Consider the following 22,790-nt stretch of genomic DNA (forward strand, 5'->3'; position numbering starts at 1 on the left):
CTTGAAGTCTTGAACCAATTTATATGTTACCTAATCGAATCGACTAATCATTAATTAATAATAAGTAATCAGTAGGTAACAACTAACAACTAACAAGTACAAGTACATTTACTTATTATTTCATGAAACAATTATTAGTAGGTACAGACATTCAAACTAAAATTTCCTTGAAATACGACTTAAATGCGTGTAATTTATTGTTACAGTGATATTATTCAACTTTCATTTTAACGTTAAATGTTTTTGTTTTTAATATTATTTTGAATCAGATAGGTAATCGCGTTGTGGGGTTGGTCTAAAGAGGTGTTTCCCTTTAAAGGTGGCAATTATTTTCCCATTTCCTATATTCATGTATATTTGTGTTATACAGAAACGATTTACCATTAAGGATTTCTCAGCGTGGAATAAAATATAAACATATAAATGTTTTAAAATATACCAGCGACAGCTCTTTATGATGTATAAATAATTGCATTTTATCACCAAAAAAAAAAAAAAATCATAAATATGTATATTATTTTATTATTATTATTATTATTATTATTATTACGGATGGGTTACCTCCGCATTTACATATATATATATTATATATATATTTATACTTACGTGTATGTGTTTATAATATACCTACGACTTTTAGCATCCTGGCGCTTGTGCAGCAGGTCTGTTTAATATAATTAATATTGATCATTTATAGTCATTAAATTCATCAGTGATGATAATGTTGTCATTAATATGCAACGACTCTTAGTGTTAAAGCTCTATCTATATTCTCTCTCTCTTATTCTCTCCCTCTGCTCTACTCCCTATCTTAGTTATTCTCTATTCGTGCGTTTATATCGCGGTAGCCAGTATAGGTACTAGGTATGCAATATAATTTCTATAGGAAACAAATAGTCCATATTAATCAATATTTGTTTTATGTTGACGTTTTGATTGAACATTTCAATAATATAGAACAGAGAAAATAATTTAAATTGCTCACCTATACTTACAAAAGGTTCAAAATGCAATGACGTACTATATACATAATATTGATTATTGATTATTAGATATTTACTGTAAGTCTATACCAACTTATTTGAAATAATCAATTTTCGAACAAAACCTATTCGTATATGTACAGTATATTATTATTTATTATTATATAGGTATTTAAAATGTATACCCTTATTAGTTATTACTTATTATACTATAATACTAATACCTGTTTGTAGTCTATTACTTATATACTATATAGCTAACACTACCCATATTATAATTCGTTATTACTTAAAATAAATTTTCAACAGAATAATGTTCGTGTAAAACTCAATTAATAATATCTAAAGGGACCGGTGTCAGGAATAGGGTTTTTACTTAAAGTGGGGGAGGGGGTGGCTTCCACCAATCACCATAAATTTTAAATATGTGGTTCCGCTTTATGATGTTTATAATGTAGATCGACCAAACTTTTGGGAGCTAAGCCAAAATTTTACATAGGTAGCACCAGTATAGGCTATGTTAGTAGCAATTTGCATTATTGTTTGGTTAGTTGTATGTAGTTGTATGAGTAAATATTACTTATATATTATCCTTATGGCTTTACATATCTGCTGCGGCCTGCTCTATACAGAAAAGTGAACATATACCTTCATGCTATAGTATAGTGACTAGCTGGTACATTTATGTTCAATTTATAGTTTTTCATTTAACATTTTTTGGTCTGTAGGTAATCACTAATCAGCTATATTTTTTAAGTGTAAGGGATATTATTAATAATAATGGAACTCTGAAACAATAGTTATAAAATAACAATTACCACCTATGCAGTGGCGTAGTTGGGGGGGGGGGGGGGGGGGTTGAGGGCCATGCCCCCTCCCATCAGTTTTTTGTTGTTGTTGTGAAACATCTAATGGGGCGGTACGGGAGTGAGGCCGACTGTGGCGTGGCTATACACGGCGTATTATTCCACCGCGTATTCCGCAGCGTTTTCCGTCGAATTGAAAATGCATTGGTTTATATCGGAGCAGCTATACACGACGACATAGGCGCAAATTGACTAAATTTTTTGGGGGGACTCAAGCCCCCTCCCCATAGGCCATATTGCTTAGTACCACAAAATATAAAAATTAGTACTATTTACTAGATTTTGAACTGGGGGGACTTGACCGAAATTTGGGGGACTATATATATATCAGTATAATATATGTATTTAGTTTTATCAGTATATTCTGTATATCATTATCACGGCTATTATCGGCGCGTAGCCCATATCGTCGCGCTGAAAATACGTCCGGTCGACTATGCGTTGACACCCGCGACCCACGCTCTGCAATCTGTATAGTGTATATTATATGCTCTATGGCTCTATATATAATTAATAATAATTAATCTTATTGTTACATAAATAATTAAAGAGTAGAAGTAAATAAAATATAAATACTGATGGTACTGCTCGTAATAATTTTTATTTCAAAAACAAATTCAATAATAAGTGATGAAATAATTTTATATTTTTCAATCATTCTGTATGTTAAAGGAACACGCTGTATACATCCGAAGATAAAATATTACGTTAAAAGGTTATTAATGTTATTAAATTAATTATATCAAGACGTAAAAACAATAATAGACAACAATAAATTAACAATAATATGGTATGTTATTGTTATCGACGTTCGGGGAAAAAATAAATACATACACTAAAAATAAACAAGAAATTAAAATTAACTATACCATTATTAGATTCTTGAGACAGTACCTGATCGGAATCTAGGAAAAAATGTACACGGTAAGAATGTCCGGGAAAAAATGTCCGTGCTAAAATTGTCAAAATAAACTAAGTAAGATATATCAAAAAATCAAAAAAAACATTTAATTTATATATCTAATTAAAATGTATAAAAGTCAATGATATACAACAATATCCACGGTAAAATTGTCCATAATAAACTTTAAAAAGGTGGGTAAGTGGATGTCGCTCTGCTGTACAGTAAGTGACAAGTGGGTCACTGTAATGGATGGTGTTAAATTTGAATTCAATGATATAATATCATTGTATAAGAAAAACGATTCTGAGCGAAAACGGTCAGTCAGCCTATAATATTACTAAGAATATTACTGTGAATAAAGTAATTTATATATTTACTTATTTACGTGAAACCTTGTTTTAAATTTCCAATCCTTAGCTATAAAAGTTGAACATTTTATAAATTTTTAACTACAAAATAATTATTAAATTTGAAATTTGAAACATTTTGTCAAAATTCAAACTTTAAATGCTAATAAAAAAAAATTGTGCCTATGTATTTTCAATATTTTTCAACTGCTATCGTAACAAAATATCAGGAGCCTTACATACAATTTTCACGCTTTTCTACCCAACAAATACAATTTTATTGATATTTGTAGAAATAAAAACTAAAAAAAATGGAAACTGAAAATGTCCGTAAATAGCTCAAAATGAGTCAAAATATTTGGAAAATGTTATGGTGTATAGAAAATGGTAATATAAAGATTCAGTCAAAATTGCATGTACCTATACGGTCATTTGTTTTAGAGTTACACCAAAAACCAAAATCGATTTTGTGGAAAACCAATTTTGCGTAAAAATTCCTGTTTTTCATGTCGCTTTTGAAAACTACTGGGAACTTTTGGCCCCCTAAGTATCAACTAAATTCACTTTCCTATCAGAAAAGTTATTGTTGAAGAAAATCCAAGCACTTTTACTGTCCTAAAAGTTGATGACAGACAAAAAAAAATAAAAAAAAAACACACATCAGTGTAAAATTAATACATTCATCGCTATTCGCTCAGAATCTAAAAATCATATCATTTATATAATATTACATAATAAAAATTATAAAAGTCAATGCTATACATTTAAAAATGTTTTCAATACTTTCATTATTTTTATACTCCTCACATATTTTTTTTTAATTTTCCTTTTATATTAATATTGTTGTTTACAATCGATGCGATAATTATGTTTCAACAAATCGTATTTTCACGATCACGATGAATTATTAACCATATATTATCCTATATTTTTATTACTTATAGATACCATATTATTATCAAAAATTGTACCTACATATTTATTTTAGATTCTGAGTAGAACGATGATGTATCAATTTTACAATGATGTATGTTTTTAGATTCTGAGCGAAGCGATGAATGTATTGATTTTACAATGATGTGTGTTTTTTTTTTAAATTTTTAAATTTTTTTTTAATTTTATTTTTGTGTCTGTTATCACCTTTTAGGACAGTAAAATTGCTTGGATTTTCTTCAACAGTAACTTTTCTGATAGGAAACTGAATCGGGTTGGTACATTGGAGGGTCAAAAGTAAAAATTTCCCAGTAGTTTTCAAAAGCGACGTGAAAAACAAAAGAAAATTTAAGGAAAAACGGGAATTTTTACGCAAAATCTGTTTTTGAGAAAATCGATTTTGGTTTTTGGTGTAACTCTAAAACAAAAGACCGTAGGGACATGACATTTTGACTGAATGTTTATATTAGGATTTCCTATACACCATAAAATTTTGAAAATATTTTGACTCTTTTTGAGCTGCTTACAGACATTGTCAGTTTTAAATTTTTTTAGTCAAATTAGTCAAATTAGAAAGTCAAATTAAATTTTTATGAGCGTTTGAAATTCATATTTTTACAACATTTGATATTCACTCGATTTCTCGTGTAACGATTTTCTTATTTTGTTGTAATTAAAAAACGTATGACTGTAGATACTTGAAAATTTCACTGAATATTAGTATTTTCTATACACGATAAAATTTTGAAAATAATTTGACACTTTTTAAGCTGTTTACGGACATTGTCTGTTTCAAATTTTTTTAGTTTTTTTTTTTCTATAAATATCATTAAAATTTTATTTGTTGGGTAGAAAAGCGTGAAAATTGTATGCAAGGCTCCTGATATATTGTTACAATAGGAGTTGAAAAATATTGAAAATACATAGGCAAAATTTTTTTTTATAAGCATTTAAAGTTTAAATTTATCAAATTTAAAATGTAATAATTATTTTGTAGTTATAAATTTATAAAATGTTCAATTTTTGTTGCTAAGAATTAAAAATTTAAAACAAGGTTCCGCGTAAATAGGTTATATATAAATTACTTTATTCACAATAATATCATCAAATATACTTGGTAATATCATAGGCTGACGGACCGTTTTCGCTCAGAATCGTTTTTCTAATATAATGATATCATATCATTGAATTCAAATTTAATACCATCCATGACAGTGACCCACTTGTAACATACTGTACAGCAGAGTGACATCCACTTACCCACCTTTTTTACTTTAATTATAATTTAATAATTATTTTTATATTATATGTGTATATTTATTAAAAAAATAAATCTAAATTCAAGCACCTATAAATACTTATTGATGATTGACGTTTTAAAATATTTTTTTTTTCTACCTACTAAGATTTATAAGGATAGGTACATATTTTATAATTTATAATACCTACTCTTGTTTCAGTCTGGTAAAAGGATAATAGGGAACACTGTGTACTAAAATATTGGGTGTGTTTTACATTAGGCGCTAAACCAAATGTAACCTGGATACTGTATTTTATAAACAAGTCGTTTTCGCTGTCTTGGTTATATTTTTGGTAATAGCTTTTGGTTTTGGGTTTCCTATAGACCTATATAAAGTACCTATAGACCATGAACTAAGACGATTAGATAAGATTAAGTTAAGATTATTAAGATCTTCTTAGTTCATGCTATAGACTAATAAAGTTAATTAGTTTATAGGTCTATGGTTTTAGGTTTTTTGTAACCATGAAAATGAAATGGTTATTTTGATCAAATACAAAATAAATCTCCTGGCGAACAAAATATTGTTATCATCATCTCCCCATATTGTATATAATATTTGCATATGCTTTGCATAGATATATTAAGGAATATTTGCTATAGGTATTCCAGGTATTTGACTTTTGTTCTTTATAATAATATGAACGAGGCGCGGCACTAAATATATTATATGAATTTATTCTGTATTATACTCTAAAACGGAAAATTAATCGTTTTGTACAATATTGTAAACTAAAATATCGTATCTACGGGTATGACGTTTCTGATTATTTACAATGGGCTTTATACCTATATAGACTGAAAACATCACAATAATAATTATTATGACTATTTCATAATATCTTGGTAGAAATCTGATTAGTTTAAATTAAGATCGTGCGTGCTAGACGCAACCGAATCTGCCGTTTGTAGTAGTGCTGGGAGAAGGAACCGTAGACGTCGTCGCCGTCCTTAGGTAGCAGCACATTACGGATGAAAAATAAAATTCGACAGCAAATAACATGCCTACGAAACATGACAAATACAAAGGTTTAGAGTGATTCTAGAGAAAAATACCAAATTATCAAAATTAAAGAACACAACATTATCTAGAGAATGACATATCCGTTTGTAGATTAAACAACTGAAATGATATGTATTTAAGATTAAAAAATTACAATTTTTGACCACATAAACAGATCGTATTTCTGTTAAAAAGCCAAACGGATATGTCATTCCCTAGATAATATTGTGTTCTTTAATTTTGATAATAGGTTGTACTACTACGCTTAGTATATTACTTTCGGAATAAAATTTATTTTTCGAAAATATGTTTTTATACCGAAATATAGCTGCGCTGACATCCTCTTAATATAAAATATCCTAGGTCGACAGACCGTCTCAGCTCCTAATCGAGTCAAAACATTTAATACCTATGACCAATACTAAATGTTAAAATTTAATAATTTATAATATATAATACTTATATCTACTACCTACATATATTGTATAATTATTAATTACTAATTATATTATACAGGAGATGTACGGTCAAAAACCTGAAAATTTAATACAAGGGTACTCGTAAGTTGCTGTTAGTGGAAGTTAAAAAAAAGTTGAGCGTAAATCCACAATAATAGATTATGGACGTCTAAAGTTAGAAGGTTGAGAAAATTATTTCGAGTTGTAAATTCATAACGTTTTTCTTTTTTATATCTATAAGATCAATAAGACCTATATCTAACAATAATGGTGTTTAAAAAAATTTACGCACTTCTTTAGTTAAGAAATTTTGAACATTTTGAAAAAAATCGTCAAAAGTGATAAGGAGTGGTAATAACGCCAGGAGACCGCCCATCCGTAAAACGCGATTTTTTCATTGGCCGTTTCCTTACGCTAGTTCAAAAATTATACCTAGTCGGAATCGGAGCGCCACACGGGTCTTTGTTTTATGTAGGTGGAGGATACATTTTTTTTGCCGGAGGTTGTCCTATATCTCTTTGCTTAATTTTAACTTCATCGACTCCTAATTCTAATTGCATCTTTTCTATGAGTATAACCATATACTTGGATGTGCGAACGATTCACTAATTTAGAAAACCTGTGATTCTATCCTTCAGTTTGGTTGTTAGTGCCCCTCAAGCCCCCCCCACCTGATTTCTGCCAATGCTGTTGATATTCACTTATAATAATCACAAAAATAACACACAATAATAATATTGGTAATATTATAAAGTATAAGACAAAAGTACCTCGTTATAAGAATAAAGAATATTTACCAATTACCTTGTATTTATATAAGTTGTTTTCAATACATTATTATAAATAAAAATGTCTTAAATATTTTATTCATTTCAGCAGGATGTATTTAATATTATATCTGGTCATATTTAATAAAATATTAGTATACGAATTATCTCTATTTTTTTTTTTTACAGTGAAAACAATACAAATTTTATTTTTATAAGGTTTTTATCCGCTCCTTCCCTTTTTAAAACCCTGGCTACACCATTCATAGATTATTTACTCTATGACTCTACTGCACCCAGATAAATATTTCTAATACATATTATAGGTAATACTGAAATACGAATATAGACAATCTCGAAAAAGATACTTTTTAATTTTTTGAAAAACATTTAAAGTACAGTAAGTATTTGAATATTTGTATTTATAGATTTAGGTAGGTACTTTCAAATTGTTTATACAGACAATTTGATTTACTTTATAAACCAAGTGAACCATTTTTTATTAGAATTTTCACGTATTACATTATATATTAATTGTATAGATAATTTTACACCAATTTTTTCTTTATTTTACTTGATTGAATTTAAATTATAAAATATAGAAAAGAAAAAAGAAAAAGTATTTGATTGTTTAAAATACCTATCCAAGTAGGTACTTTTTTTAAAAATATTTAACTATAAATATCTGAGTACCTATATGGCTATATAAAAAGTATTTGAATACTTTTAACTGTTGTCTTTTACTCAAGTACTTTACAAGACTGTAAATACAGTGTACTCTATGTCTTAAGGGGATTCGATACCGTGATGTTCTGTTTTTGTCGAACACACACGCGACATATGATTTTAGACTGATTCTTTGCCAAACATATCAATTGATCTAAGGAAGCGATAAGAATTCTAATTTAGAATTTCTAAAACAGATTAGAATTTGTCGTCAAGTTTACTTGAAATCGACTTTCCTACATATTTGAATTTTTGATTTCAACTTCTCCAAAAATTTAAATACTCTATTTTAATATGACATTTTTAGGAATTTGGGGGATAATGTCAAACATGTAGGAAAGTCGATTTCAAGTAGAAATAGTAGAATATTGACGACGTATTCAAATCTATTTTCAGATTTCTTATCGCTTCAATAAATCAATTGGTATGTTTGGAAAAAAACACGTCTGTGTGTTAGACAAAAACAGAAAATCACGGTATCGAATCCTTTTAAATGCGTGACATAGGGTTGTGACTTGTACACGATCATATTTCGCTGTCTGTTGAGGATGCACTGTAACTGCCCATGATTGGAACAAATTACTATCGGAAATACACTCACATAGCCAGTGATAAACATGATAAAGAATTCAATAATAATATTATTTTCAATTACCAAAAGTACATTTTATTGTGGCGTTCAAGTGATTTTAATGGCTCAATAATTGTTTAGGCGTGGTTGTACAATTAATGCTTGTTTAACGACGGTCGTATATAGTCTATTATAGTTGAATGTATACTCGGAAGAAATGTACTTATAGCGATCTTACAAAGTAAACTGAGCCAGTGTGATGGCAGAGTGTCCGATAGCCCAGATCAACGAAGACGATGAAGACACCCAAGATCGAGTCAGAATTGAACTGCAAGGGTACCTGAATAAGTGGACCAACTTCTTACACGGCTGGCAAAAGCGCTATTTCGTACTGAAGAACGGCACCTTATTGTACTTCAAATCACAATCGGAAACAGAGTGCGGATGCCGCGGTGCAATAAGTCTTCTGAAAGCAACTGTCAAGGTATGATAATTTATAAGGAATAGCGTTCAGTTTTATAATTTATATTTATTAATTATACAGTAGTTTAATTTTTTAGGTGCACGAAGTAGATGATTGCCGTTTTGATGTGTCGCTAAACGATTGTGCTTGGTATTTGCGGGCTGACTCATCAGCAACTAAAAATCATTGGATAGATGTCATAGATTCGCTTAAAGCTGAATCTGGGTACGGCAGTGAAAATAATCTGAAGCGCAATGGCAGTTCACTTTCTATATTATCCAGTAATATGTCAACCATGTCACCGGTGTTTAAAAAAAATAAAGGCTTGCAAGATAAACTCAATGAACTTGTAGCATTTAGGGGTATTTTAATCAACCAAATTGACCGACTTCAAATGTATTTCGATACATGTTTAGCAGAATTTGCCTCTTCGAACGGTAAATATTTTATTTACAATTTTTCCATGGAATATGTTAATGTCTATAATACTTAAAAGAATTTTAGATTAAGTACCAAAACAAATTTTCTTATACCTTTTTGCTATTATGTTATAAAGTATTAAGTAAGATAGATAGGTAATTGACATAACTGTTTAAACTAGTCAGGTTGGTTAGGCCTTGTTATAATGTTGTTTTACATTGTGATGAATAAGTTTGAACGATATAAAGTAAATAGAAATTATTATTTTTAAATTGTAATTTAAATTAAAGTATAAAATAATTATGATTATTTTAATAAGGTAATTCATAAGTTTCCTACCTAGGTACATTTTTCTATGCAATTTTATGTTATTGAATAAAAAAATATAAGGTAAAATAGGTAGTTATCACTTATCAATATTATGGACAGGAGGTATTTGTTTCAAGAAAGGGTTTTCAGATTTTAGTAAATTATTATAAAGTTTATCAAGTTATTTATCTATATTACCCATAACAAATGTTAAGTAAAATGTGCATTTCTTACATTGTTCTTATGCTAATTACAGTAGAAACCGGTTGTATTTATAACTAAAATGACTAAAAAAAATTGTAACTTCAATACACATTATTATTATTGTTTATTTATGTAATGTATAATACAAAAAAGAAGTAAAGATAAAAACATTTAATTATGTACATATTTAAATTAATTAATTAAATTATTATTTTTTTTATAAATCTGTTATTTTAGATTGAACTTCGTATAAAAATCATGCTCTATTTTTTTGTCTAGTTCTTCAAAATGTATCTTTGGACTCTTATTATTCAGAGCCATATAATTTGCTAACATTTTTGCTGCATTGAACACTGCACTAATAGATAAATCTTCATCTGGAGTATCAGCTTCTTCGTCTTCCTCGGGTTCTTTGGGTTGGTTAATCAATGAGGAAATAAATTCTTGATCACTTAATGGTTCTGAAGTCAGCACATCATTATCAAAGTTAACATATTCATTTATGTTTGGGAAACTTACTCGGAAACTTATGTCTTCTTCTTGTTCTCCTTGGACCGCTTGTTGTGGTATCGCATTATTGAAACCAACGTGACGAAAACAATTTTGAATTGTAATCTCTGATACTTTTTCCCAAGCTTTAAAAATCAGTAATATACCATCTAATATGCTGATATTATCGCTCAGGATTATCGGTTATAATAATACCTTCGATAAAGTTAAGTCATTATAGATAAAATATTTTTCCAATATAACCAAAATAACCGTCATGCATGCAGTCAATAATAATGACTCATTATATAGACTTTATAATAACCAATACAAATTAGTACATAAAATATAGAAGTTTTGCAGGGACCTTTAATCTAAGGTCATTACACCCAATATGTCATTACAACCAGTGTCATTATAAACGGTTTTTACTGTGTTTACTATCAGACTACTTATAGAATATTTCTTAATTTATAGATTCTGTATAATGTTGGGCATTTGGTAATTCACCAACTATTAAATGGTCTGCGTCAAACGAACTGGCGAGGTATTCTGCAGTTGGTACCTCAAATTAATTTGGAGCGTTATGGTTTTTGTGTGTGTATGTTACTTAAAATATACCACTTCGATTGGGCAAGGTTTCTAACCGTCAGTTAGTTTGACACGGACTCTAGTTAATGTACCTATGTAACAATGGTGACTCAAACCCGGTATATTTAAATCATGACATTTACAAAGTAATTTAATAAGCCTGTGGGTGTCCTATATCAAATCATAGAATAAAAATCCTCTGAAAAACACCGGAAACACAAATGCTTGTCCTTGGGAAAAAATACCCACACTACAACATTTCCAAAGGATATTTCATGTGATTGAATCAATATTTTTAAAATGTTAAATAAATACATCATTATTATTTTTATTATAAATCTAATATACTGATAATTAATCCTACTAATATTATAAACGCGAAAGTTTGTACATAATATGTTTGTTACTTTTTCACATAAAAACTACTGAATGGATTTTAATGAAACTTTGCAATAATATAGCTTATACATCAGAATAACACATAGGCTACAATTTATAAAGATATATTGTGGGAATTTCTTAATTTTAATTTTAATTTAAAAAAATGTGTAAATTGTATACCTATACCTTTTTTAGTAAGAAATAGTCGCTGGCTGAAAATAAATAACATTCAAACAATTATTATAATTATTTAGTTTAGTAAAAAAAAAAAAAACAATTAATCAATAATTTAATGTTTGTGTGTTGATTTGACCTCTAGAAAGAAGATAGGCTAATTTAAAAATGGTTAAATTTGGTTTTTTTTTATTTATTGGATTTTAGTATGGTTAGGTTAGGTTAGGATTTTGTATTGATTATATTAATTCACCATAGGTGGAATACAACAAACTTGGTAGAACTTTGATACTTTAGAGTTAAATCATACACTTACGTAAAAACAGCACAGGGTCCGCTATCTACCTGATAATATAGTGCTGTGAATCAGAATTTTTATTCCGGGAAACGGAAAAGTTAAGATAAATTTTGAACACCAAACATCGAATATTAAATAACGAATTGAACAAAGTTTGAGTCATATAGAGTTGGTATATTTAACGGGCAACGAAGTGCACGGGATCAGCTAGTTAATATATAAAATTAAATATTGTATAAGTTTAACAATTATAATTAAACATTAAAAATCAAACTTCAACAAAAATTTAATAATTATTATTTAATAAAAGTTAAAAAACTAAGCTACACTTACCGTTTAAAATAAACATTGAATAAAATTTAATGTACTTTTATTTATTTCATATTATAATTTTCATATAAAAATAATATGATTAATTCTATAAAAAAAATTAAATAGTTATTGTTACTCCCATATAGCTCTCTAAAAAATAAAAAACTAATACAATTTAATTGAGTACCTATATTATATTGAAATTATTATTTTTTTATGTTTTAATTTAGGTATCGAAATACTTGTTTTTTGTGAATTTTTATTGGAGGATTTTTATTCTGACTACCCATTTTTTCTGTACCCCTTTGTCTGAGTAAGGTGATAACCTCAAATAATTAATTTAATATCTTCATAATATAAAAGTTATTACCAGTTGAATAAATTGAGTATTAATATAAACATGCTGTTGATAATGTTCAATGCTTGACGTAGATAATGTTAGTCTACACTGAATAAATATTAATTAGTAATTAATTATCACTTATTAATATGGCTAAGTTACATTATTCAATAGCTTATTTATATTAACAAAAGTATTCCTATTCTTCTTGTATATAACCATTGAGATTTTACTGACCAACATATTTCCTTCCATTCTTATCTATTCATTGCTAGCTCCTGCCATTTCTTCCCAGGGCTACAGTTTTCGACATCACCTTTTACCTGATCTTCCCATCTTTTCCTTGGACGTCCGAAGGGTCTCTTCCCTCTGGCACGCTATTTTGAATAGTTTGAATCTAAGTTCCTTCTTTTCTCTAAGCATGGCCCTCCCATTGGAGGCGTCTCTTCTAATTTCGAAAATGTCTGGCATTTTATACAGCTGTTTAAGTTTGTCATTAGCTATAAATAACAAATAATAAAACCAAGTATAATTAATTATACTACCTCTATTCAGGATAATAAATGTGTGCAGTGACTAGTTTTCATTAGTGGCTATCAAGCAATACCTGTATGTCATCTAACAAAGTCTAACATCTGTATGTCGTTATGCTTGTTATGTAGCGAAGGGCTCCAATTCACAAGTTGACCACTGAATTGTTTCTCAACCTGAATGGAGTATGTAACAATTGTTAACTATATTTTAATTTTTATAATATTAGTATAGGATGTTAATAAATTATCATGATATTTGAAATTGGATTTAAACTGTCTACTAAAAGCATACAAATATTATTAACACTTCTTAACTTGATAAAAAAAATGAGGAACTCTAGAGGTATCTCTAAAGGATCCTGATAATATAATATGTATTGGTATTAATACAGATTTGCAAAATATTCAAATTTGAAGCAAAACGAGAACATTTTCTTGTGTGAATACTATAACTAATAAATAAGTGAGTAGGCAAAAAATGTGGATTCCTCCCACTGAAACCTATTACTTATAATGTAGGTACAATATGTATATAATATAATAATGCTATAAAACCATGCTGTAATATTTTACATTATTATTTGTAGTATGTTTATTACTATGCTTCTCTAATTATAGAGACCAAATTTAATATTGTTGTTTTATCAAATATACTAGGTATAATAATAAGCCTTTTTAGATTTTACAGTTTGATAATTAAACCAAATTAAAATTAGTGACATCCTAAATTAAGCAAATTACAATTTGTATTAATAATATTTCTTTATACTAATTTTATTTCTTTTAAATGTGTATTGTATAAATATAAATATATTTTTTTAACATTTAAAAAAGTATTTATGCCTATGACATTGCATTGTCAGTGATCTAATAATATATTAGTAGTTAACATACATTGAACAGATAATTAAATACAGGTTTTCAATAATCTTCAAGCCGTGATGAATAAAACGCTTATTTCCTTGAACTAAACCATGGATTTTTATAAGACAAATATTCAACTTATATTAAGTAGAGTATGCATTCTACCTGTCTGCAACCTATATTACGTTCAGCGAGACAATTAATGTATGCTAAACTAAAGCTTTATCTAAGTCCCCCACAACAGCACCAACTGCTTTACAATTTTTTTCCCACTAGTAAAAAAATATAATATTAATTGTAATAATATCATTATTATGTTGCCATAAAGTATATTTGTTACATAGTATATATTGGTTTCAGAAATATTACCATCACAGTTATATTTTAACTTAATCAAACACTCATTATTCATTTAATTATTTATCAGATGTCTAATTTATTAGAACTCTAATGTCTGTATCATTGGTAATTAAAAATGTGTATAAATCACCTATCTATCTAATTTATTAATAAGGTTAGGAGGATAAAGTAATATAAATTTAAATACAATTTTACTAAAAAAATACTAAATGGTGATAGCCAACTTTATTTTTGTAGTTAAAATTAGTATTATGAATTAAAATTGAATAATGAATGTAAATATACCTAAACTTTTTTCAATGTATTGTTTTGTAAATTTAAACTTGTTCATACTCAAATATTTATTCATATAAAATTGTCAAATGGTATATCATATAAAGTTATAATGTTATAGAGACATCAATAGATGAAGCCACAATTCATAATATTTACTGATAAGTTCTCATTAGTTATTACTTATTATTTATTAATATTTAACCCATGAATGGGTTAACCCAATTATTGTATAATTATCATGAATTGTGACCATTTCGATTTATATATTATAATTGTATTACAAATACAATGTACCTACCTACCTATACTAGTGTATAATACATTTATACATTCATAAATCATAATTCATACAGTTTACGCTGTTATTCAAATTTAATAGATATTTAAAATAACCTAACTGTAACTTACAAATCTTATATATATATAATATTTACCACGTCTTATAAGTAGAAATATTATAGTAGTTTTTTCTAATTTTCTAATTTTATTTTTTAATAAACATAACTTATTATTTGAAGTTTGGTAAAGTTTATAGTATTTGTTAACTTAATTTAAATTTAATTGGTGTATTAAAAATGTTTATTAATTTAACTTTTAATTTAATTTAAAAAAAAACTACTCAACTTAATTTAATCAAGTTAAAAAATATCATTAACTTGCCCAGTCTTGAATATAAGTATTACACATTTTGGCAATATACTTGGTAATATACCTGAAGCTTATATTATAATAATATGTTAATTTGTTGATAATAATTGAAGATTGTAGGTAATAAAGTTTATGTATAATAAATAAGGCACTAACCATTAAGAAAGTAAATTTGTACATACCTTATATCTATTGTTTTAATCTCTAAAATGGAGCTTCAATTTTTTTTATATATAAATAGGTAATGCATGATGATAGAATTTATTTTTCCTAGGTACCTATATAACAAAATATGAATATCATATTTCTGATATAATTTTAATGAAGTGTTTAAAATTTGCTAACCAAATTAAAATAGTGGGAATACTATTGTTGATTATTGAACATTTTTTGCATAATATAAATATTTGTTAAATATGATGTTAAAAAGAAAAGTTTAATAATTAAAAAAAAAATCCTTAAAAAATGTACCTTAAAAGTAAAACATCCTCCATTAAATTTACTAATTGTAAATCTCTACTAATGTACTGTGTATACTTGTATCTTAGTAACATATTTAAATAAGGTGATAAAAGAGTAGACTTTGCACATCATTAATTATGATCATCAGTCATCACTATATTTTTATAATATTACACCAAATATATAATTTTATTTAAAACCTATCCGGATGTTTACAATTAAAAAATAAAGAATTATTAAATTTATTGAATATATTTAATTTTTATATAATTCAGTTATTTTTACTAATGCTAATAAACAGCATTGATTATAAAATATAATACTTGTCTTATTACATTGGATTTTTAATTAATTGTAATTGTTTAAGTAAGTTAACTAATTTTAATATTATGTTTTACTTAATACTGAGGGTAATTATTATAATTTTACATAATAAAATAAACTATTTGAATTTAAAAATTAAAAAATACTTTTGAGTGATTTGAGTTTAAATTTAAAAAGTTATAAATTACACTACTTAAAAAAATGTTTATGCTTATAAATTGTTATGCCTGATGATTCTATTAAGAAAATCGATAAATAACCTAAATGGTTTCAAGTACTATGCTAAGCCCATGCTACGATGTTTGATCTTTTAACGTGTTATAGTATGATAATGTTTGAGCATCTGTTCAAAAAATGGTTCACAGAATAAAATATAATTTAAAAAAATAAAATAATACATACTTTGCTAAGAATCTTAAACAAGTGATTATTTAATTGTTATGAAATAAATAATCAATTACTATTGTAGAACCAAATAAATAGGTCACTATGATATTCTTTTGCGTAGAATAAAATATTTTATAGAATTATTAACTGATGTAGGTATTGTATTGTTGTCATTGCTCAGAAGTACTTATATGTTATACTGATACTGTATAATATTTTTGTGTACTAGTACTGATATTTAATTTTATGCTACATACTTTTCAATAGTTATTACTTATTATCAAACAGCATATTTCAGTAACATTTTTATTTGTGACCTTTTTAAGTTGGATGTGTTGAGCTCAATACAACAATAGACAATAGTATTTGTCATATAGAAAAGTTGTGCTGTATAATAGTGTTAGATATGTAAATATGGTTTATTTACATGCTCATTTTTTTAAACTGTTATTTAGTAACATAAATTAATTTAAACACCAATGTATTGTTGTACTGAAGCTAAATAAAAACAGCTAAACATTGCTCTTTGTTTTTTTATTAAATAGGTGTGTAAGATTGTTGATATTTTAAAAATTATTTTATTTTAAGAATTCTACTCTAACTCTGAAAGAAATATGGTTATTCAGTTACTGAAAACTTATGTAATGAAGAGTGAACAGATAGATTAGATATGCTAAGCCTTAGCTGTGTAGGTAAAAATTGTTGTTAGTATTGCTCTTAAGTCTTAATAATATTACCTAGTATCTAATATGTCATTCAGTTTATTAGAAGCTCTTACTGATTCACCCTTTTATTGATAATTATGTCACACAAATTCAGATAAAATAATAAATTGTTCTCACCATTCCTAGGTTTTTAGAAATATTACAATATAAATACATTAATGTTGCCTAATTAATTTATAGTTGGTTTTATATTACATTGAATTTAATGACCTATTTATTTATCAATAAGTATAATTTAATAATTATTTGCCCAAGAAATAAACTTTTAATTTTCTAGTTTTATGTGTTAGAATTTGAAAGTATAATGTTATTTTATTAATTATTTGTATTTAATTTGAAATAAAGAAGTATGTAACTTGCAGACAATACAATAATACAGTGCATAAAATATAATGTATACATTTTTAACCTTTTAACTAATTATTACCACACACGTTCTATTGGCCATGGTATTTTAAAATATATGTTATCAATACAAGTATGGTTTACAATTTATTACTACAGAATATATTTTATTTTATTTAAAATTTCTAATCTCTTGCTTAACTTCATACATATAATTTAAGTATCTAAATAGTAAATAATAAGTATTTATTTATGAAATTCTGTTTATCTTTATTATAAATATTTATTATTTAATGTAAGTACATATTTACATATAATTGTCATTTTGTCGCCTGTAGAAAAACTGATTAAATTACTGTTACATGATGATAAATAATTGTAATATTATGTGTTCTTATATTTATAATAATTATTATTATTAAAAAAAAATTAATTGGAAACTACACAATATAGGTCAATAGGTATAATATTACTACAATTAATGAGTTATTATTATGAAACAAATACTTCTGATGAAATTATATAAATTAATAAAATTTAACTATAATTGTTAAGATGTTTTACTTTAATTTCTAGAATATAAATAGTAAGTTGTTAGGTGTTAATTTAAAAGTCAGCTTACATTCAAACAAAATGTTAACAAAAAAAAAATGTAGAATTTCCTTAATATAAATAATGTTTAGGTGATTGGTGAAACTAAGTGATAACTTAGTTTTATTGTACCTATTATAATTAATTTTATGACACGTTTCTACTCATAAACCAATTCAAACTATTTTGTTCAAGCTATGCATTAGATTTGGTACCTACTTAGTTATTCTATTTATTGAACTTAAAACCTTAGCAAGTAACAATATTCATTAGTTTGGTAGTAAACTTATTTATATATACATGTGTATAAATTGTATATATCAATTTAAATGTTTTTTTTAAATATTATCAATACCACTTATCAATAAAAATTATTATTTGTATTGTGTGTTTAGTATATTTTGTTTTTTTCTAGAAGGTGTATCAAAAAATGAATCCTATCAAAAATATACATGCGAAGCTTTAGATTTCAAAGGTGAAGCAGTAGCATTTAAAGCAACATCGTCTGGAATCTTAGAAATTTTAAAACATTGTATTGAAGTATGTTTTGAACAGAACATAACATTTACCTATTACATTTTTTAATATCTAATTTTTTCAAGGTTATGAATCAAAGAGAGACAGCGTGGGAATCTATGTTGGAGAAAGAAATAAACAACCGGAAAGATTTAGAAGAAGTAGTACGGACATTATCTCTAGTTGATGGGCTCACAGATCAGGAGAGAGCCCAAGTACTTGCTGGAGCTGATTTAACTGTATGTATAATTATTAATTATTTATCTGTAGGTTTTCCACTATTTCAATATAAATCATCCAATTTCATTATAATATGTAAAAATACTATAACTATATATTATAGTTAATAGGTATTAATAAATTAATTCAAGATCATCATAATTATAAGTTCTTAAAACAACTAATGTTTACAAAAATATATGTATTGTTAAATGTTTATAATGAACTTGTGTTTTAACGAGGTCATATTTACTGAACTGGTCATAGTACAAATAATATATTATCAATATAATATAATAAAAGTAGATATGAAATAATATTAAGATAAAAAAATTTTGAATCGCTACTTCTACATTTTAGTAAATTATTAGGTATTACTTATAATCAGTACCTACCATTGACTTAACATTAAATGTTATAGTATACATTTAACCATTTAATTTTTTTAAGCTGTCGGTTTTCGTGTTAAGTTCATAATGAGTTCTATTTCTAAAAAGGTAATATTATAAAATAAAATATTTAATACGATTTAACAATGCTTTTATGATTTAAAATTGAAATGAGTTTTAGCAACAAAAATTTAAGCATTTTTTCTGTTTTAAAAAGTATCTTCTGACAAAAAATATATATATCATGTAAAACCTATACATTCAGACTTTAAAATGTAGATAGTGTTTAAACTATTAATAGTGAATTTTTAACTGTATATTTCTCATTAAAAATGTTTCAATATGTTATTAAGTATTTTATTATTTATAAACTATGTAGGTTCACATAATATATTGTACCTATTAATGATAGTGCTTTTTTCATTAGCATTAATTTAAAAATAATGTGACTACATTTTTTAATTCTTATATTGTCCCAATTTTCTAAGAATAAAATTATAATAATACAATACCTATTATTTATTTATTTTAAAAAGTGTACTATTTGATCAAATTAAAAACGGGTTTTTGTGGCTTATTTTAAATTCAAATTCAACTATAGTAACTGTTACCCAAATAAACTAAATAGCTTGATCATAAATTATTTTAATATTTTTGTTTGTAACTTTTGTTTTCTCAGTTCAATATCATTTGTTCTATTTTACAGGAACATTCTACTTTGGCTGAAGATGAATTTTATGACGCTGTTGAATCATCCAATGATAATTCTGCTGAGGATGCTAAACAAAGAAAAGATCAGTTACTACAATGTACTAAAAATAATGTTCAAACAGCTCAGACCAATTGGGGTGAGCTGATAAGAGCTGCTGCCACAAATGCTTCTTTGAAACATACATATTGGCCAGAAGTAATGTCACTGTTTAATATTATACATTGATAAATTTGTATTTTAAATATTTTTGTACTAAATGTTAAATTAAAATTTAACCATACAATTGAGTTAATTTATAATGTTGCGTGTTAAGATCGAGCGAGTAGTTGCCGAGCAAATTAGATCAGCTCGTATGGGTCTTGGTAAAGGAGCTTGGCAATTATTTGTCGAAGATGGGGAAATGAAGATGTACCGAAGAGAAGTCGAAGAAGATGGATTAGTTGTTGATCCTCTGAAAGCAACTCATCAAGTGAAAGGAATAACAGGTCGAGAATTGTGTCATTACTTTTTTTATCCTGAATACAGATATGATTGGGAAGGTATATCCACTATATTGTAATTTATAAATTTTCTAACTACAATTTTTAAACTCATGAAGTTAAAATATTTTGTCTCCAGGTACATTAGAAACAATGAATGTCGTCGATAAAATTGCCGAAGACACTATATTATTCCATCAGATACATAAACGCATTTGGCCTGCAGCACAACGTGATGCTACGTTTTGGTCACATCTTACACATGTTCCTGATGAAGAGAATAAGTCTGAAGACAGCCCTCACATGTGGGCTACCGTCAATAGTTCAGTAGAATTACCATCACATCCTGTATGTTATTTAGCTATTAAAAAAGTTCCTTGCGTTTCATTTATATTTAATTTGTTTTGTTCTTGATTAGTTTTAGAACTTTAACTTGTTACGTTACTAAATTCAATATCATATTTTAGAAAACAAATACATTTAATAACACAGACTTCAGTAGATTATTGAAATTGTTAATATTCATGTTTTATTTATTTTCAGCCTAATGGAGGTAAACAAGTTCGTATTTATCTGACTATTATTCTCATGGGTCAAACAATCATATCTCCCGCAGCAAAGGGTCGTGAGATAAAACGAGATGATATTACATGTAAAATTACCTATTGTGCTGTTGGTAAGAACATAATAGTTTTATATTTACAAATTACAATACTACACATTTCATTAGAATTATAATTTACAATATTGTCTCTTAGGTTTAAAAAGACAATTTTTACTAATAAGACTTTCAACTATAAAAAATGTTTTGGGTTTTTGGAATTTTTAAATTTCTTTTTATTATAATATCAAATCAACCATATTATCTTAATGTATATATTCAATTAAATATAACTTATTTATTTTGTAAATGTTTTCATTGGTATTAGTTTTAGGGAAACCATCAAAATTAAGAAATATTATATTTACCTACTACATTAACTTCTAAAAAGTTCCTGGTCTCATGATACGATTATCTCTACTATTTCAAATTTAGTAATATACTCACCAGACAACTTGGGTGCAGACGCATAGTTTTATTACATTGCAGCTTAGAATGGTTAAAGTGTATTTCTTCATTTTATGTTACATAATATATAGTATTTTTTATATATATAATATTATATTATATAGGTGGTATGAGGCAAAGACAAACTCTGTTTGAGCATTTCAAATATTGAAATAATAAATCTTTTTACATCCATCTTTAAATAATTTGAGTACTACAAAATTGTACAATATATTAGACGTTGCAATTTAATTATGCCGAAAAGTTAAATTGGTTTTTTAATCCATTATAAAGCATAGTATAATACAATTGAATTCTATTAATATAAAATTGTGTGAATTGTTTCTTTTTACAGTAAATCCAGGCGGTTGGGCACCATCTTCTGTTCTCAGGGCTGTGTATAAACGAGAATATCCAAAATTTTTAAAACGTTTCACTGCTTATGTGTTAGAAAAAACAAAAAACTTGCCGATAAAACTGTGAACGATCATATCATTGAACTATTTTGTTCTGCAAATTGGTTAAATTCTTTCTTTATTTATTTATTGTTTTATTGCTAGTAATTTTCCATTCTTGCCTTCACTGTGTTGTGTGATATATTTGTATACATATTATTTATATGCTGTATATTATAATATGTTAAAGATGAACCCGGGTTTCATAATAAACTATTATTAAAGTAATAAATTGTTGTAATCATATTATGTTGTGGCTTCCATATTATACCAAAAACCATATAAATTGTTTAGTTTATTTGATTTTTTTAAGTTTTGAATATACAATTTTAATTGTAATCTGTTTTTTAAATATTTATTTACTACTTACTCAATGTAATATTAATATACAGTTTTTTTGAGCATTTTTTTTTTATTATAGGTATATACAATATATATATTTAAACATAACGTCTTTGTAAACTGCTATTAACTATTCATGGTGTTTGTTACCATAGAAATGCTTGAACATGGCAATAATGCCAATGGATTAGATATAGGACTGAATATTGTTTTCTAGCTTATTTAATTAAATTTTTTGTTCATTTTTATATTTATATTGCCTAAAAATGTGAATAA

At 26.4% G+C, this 22,790-nt stretch overlaps 1 protein-coding gene and 1 long non-coding RNA gene across 4 annotated transcripts; one reads left to right on the plus strand and one right to left on the minus strand.

Moving 5' to 3' along the window:
- The first annotated feature begins 8,917 nt into the window (after positions 1–8,917).
- On the plus strand, positions 8,918–22,404 carry LOC132938369 (ceramide transfer protein). Of its 2 annotated transcripts, none has more exons than XM_061005161.1 (9): positions 8,918–9,342; positions 9,419–9,758; positions 18,770–18,894; positions 18,957–19,109; positions 20,185–20,385; positions 20,504–20,729; positions 20,809–21,017; positions 21,213–21,345; positions 22,073–22,404. In XM_061005161.1, the coding sequence occupies exons 1-9, from the start codon at positions 9,118–9,120 to the stop codon at positions 22,198–22,200; spliced, it is 1,740 nt and encodes a 579-aa protein (XP_060861144.1). In that variant the 5' UTR covers positions 8,918–9,117; the 3' UTR covers positions 22,201–22,404. The 2 variants fall into 2 exon arrangements, with proteins under 2 accessions (XP_060861144.1, XP_060861145.1); XM_061005162.1 differs by having other exon boundaries at positions 18,773–18,894.
- On the minus strand, positions 10,286–16,907 carry LOC132938371 (uncharacterized). 2 transcript variants are annotated; one of them, XR_009663906.1, is made up of 4 exons: positions 16,709–16,907; positions 13,447–13,546; positions 10,774–13,339; positions 10,286–10,715 (listed from the first exon to the last, which is right to left on the minus strand). It is a non-coding gene; the product is annotated as an uncharacterized LOC132938371 (long non-coding RNA). The 2 variants fall into 2 exon arrangements; XR_009663905.1 differs by having other exon boundaries at positions 10,286–13,339.
- Positions 22,405–22,790: the final 386 nt, after the last annotated feature.

Source organism: Metopolophium dirhodum, chromosome 2 (genome assembly GCF_019925205.1).
Source record: "Metopolophium dirhodum isolate CAU chromosome 2, ASM1992520v1, whole genome shotgun sequence".
Classification (NCBI taxonomy): Eukaryota; Metazoa; Arthropoda; class Insecta; order Hemiptera; family Aphididae; genus Metopolophium; species Metopolophium dirhodum.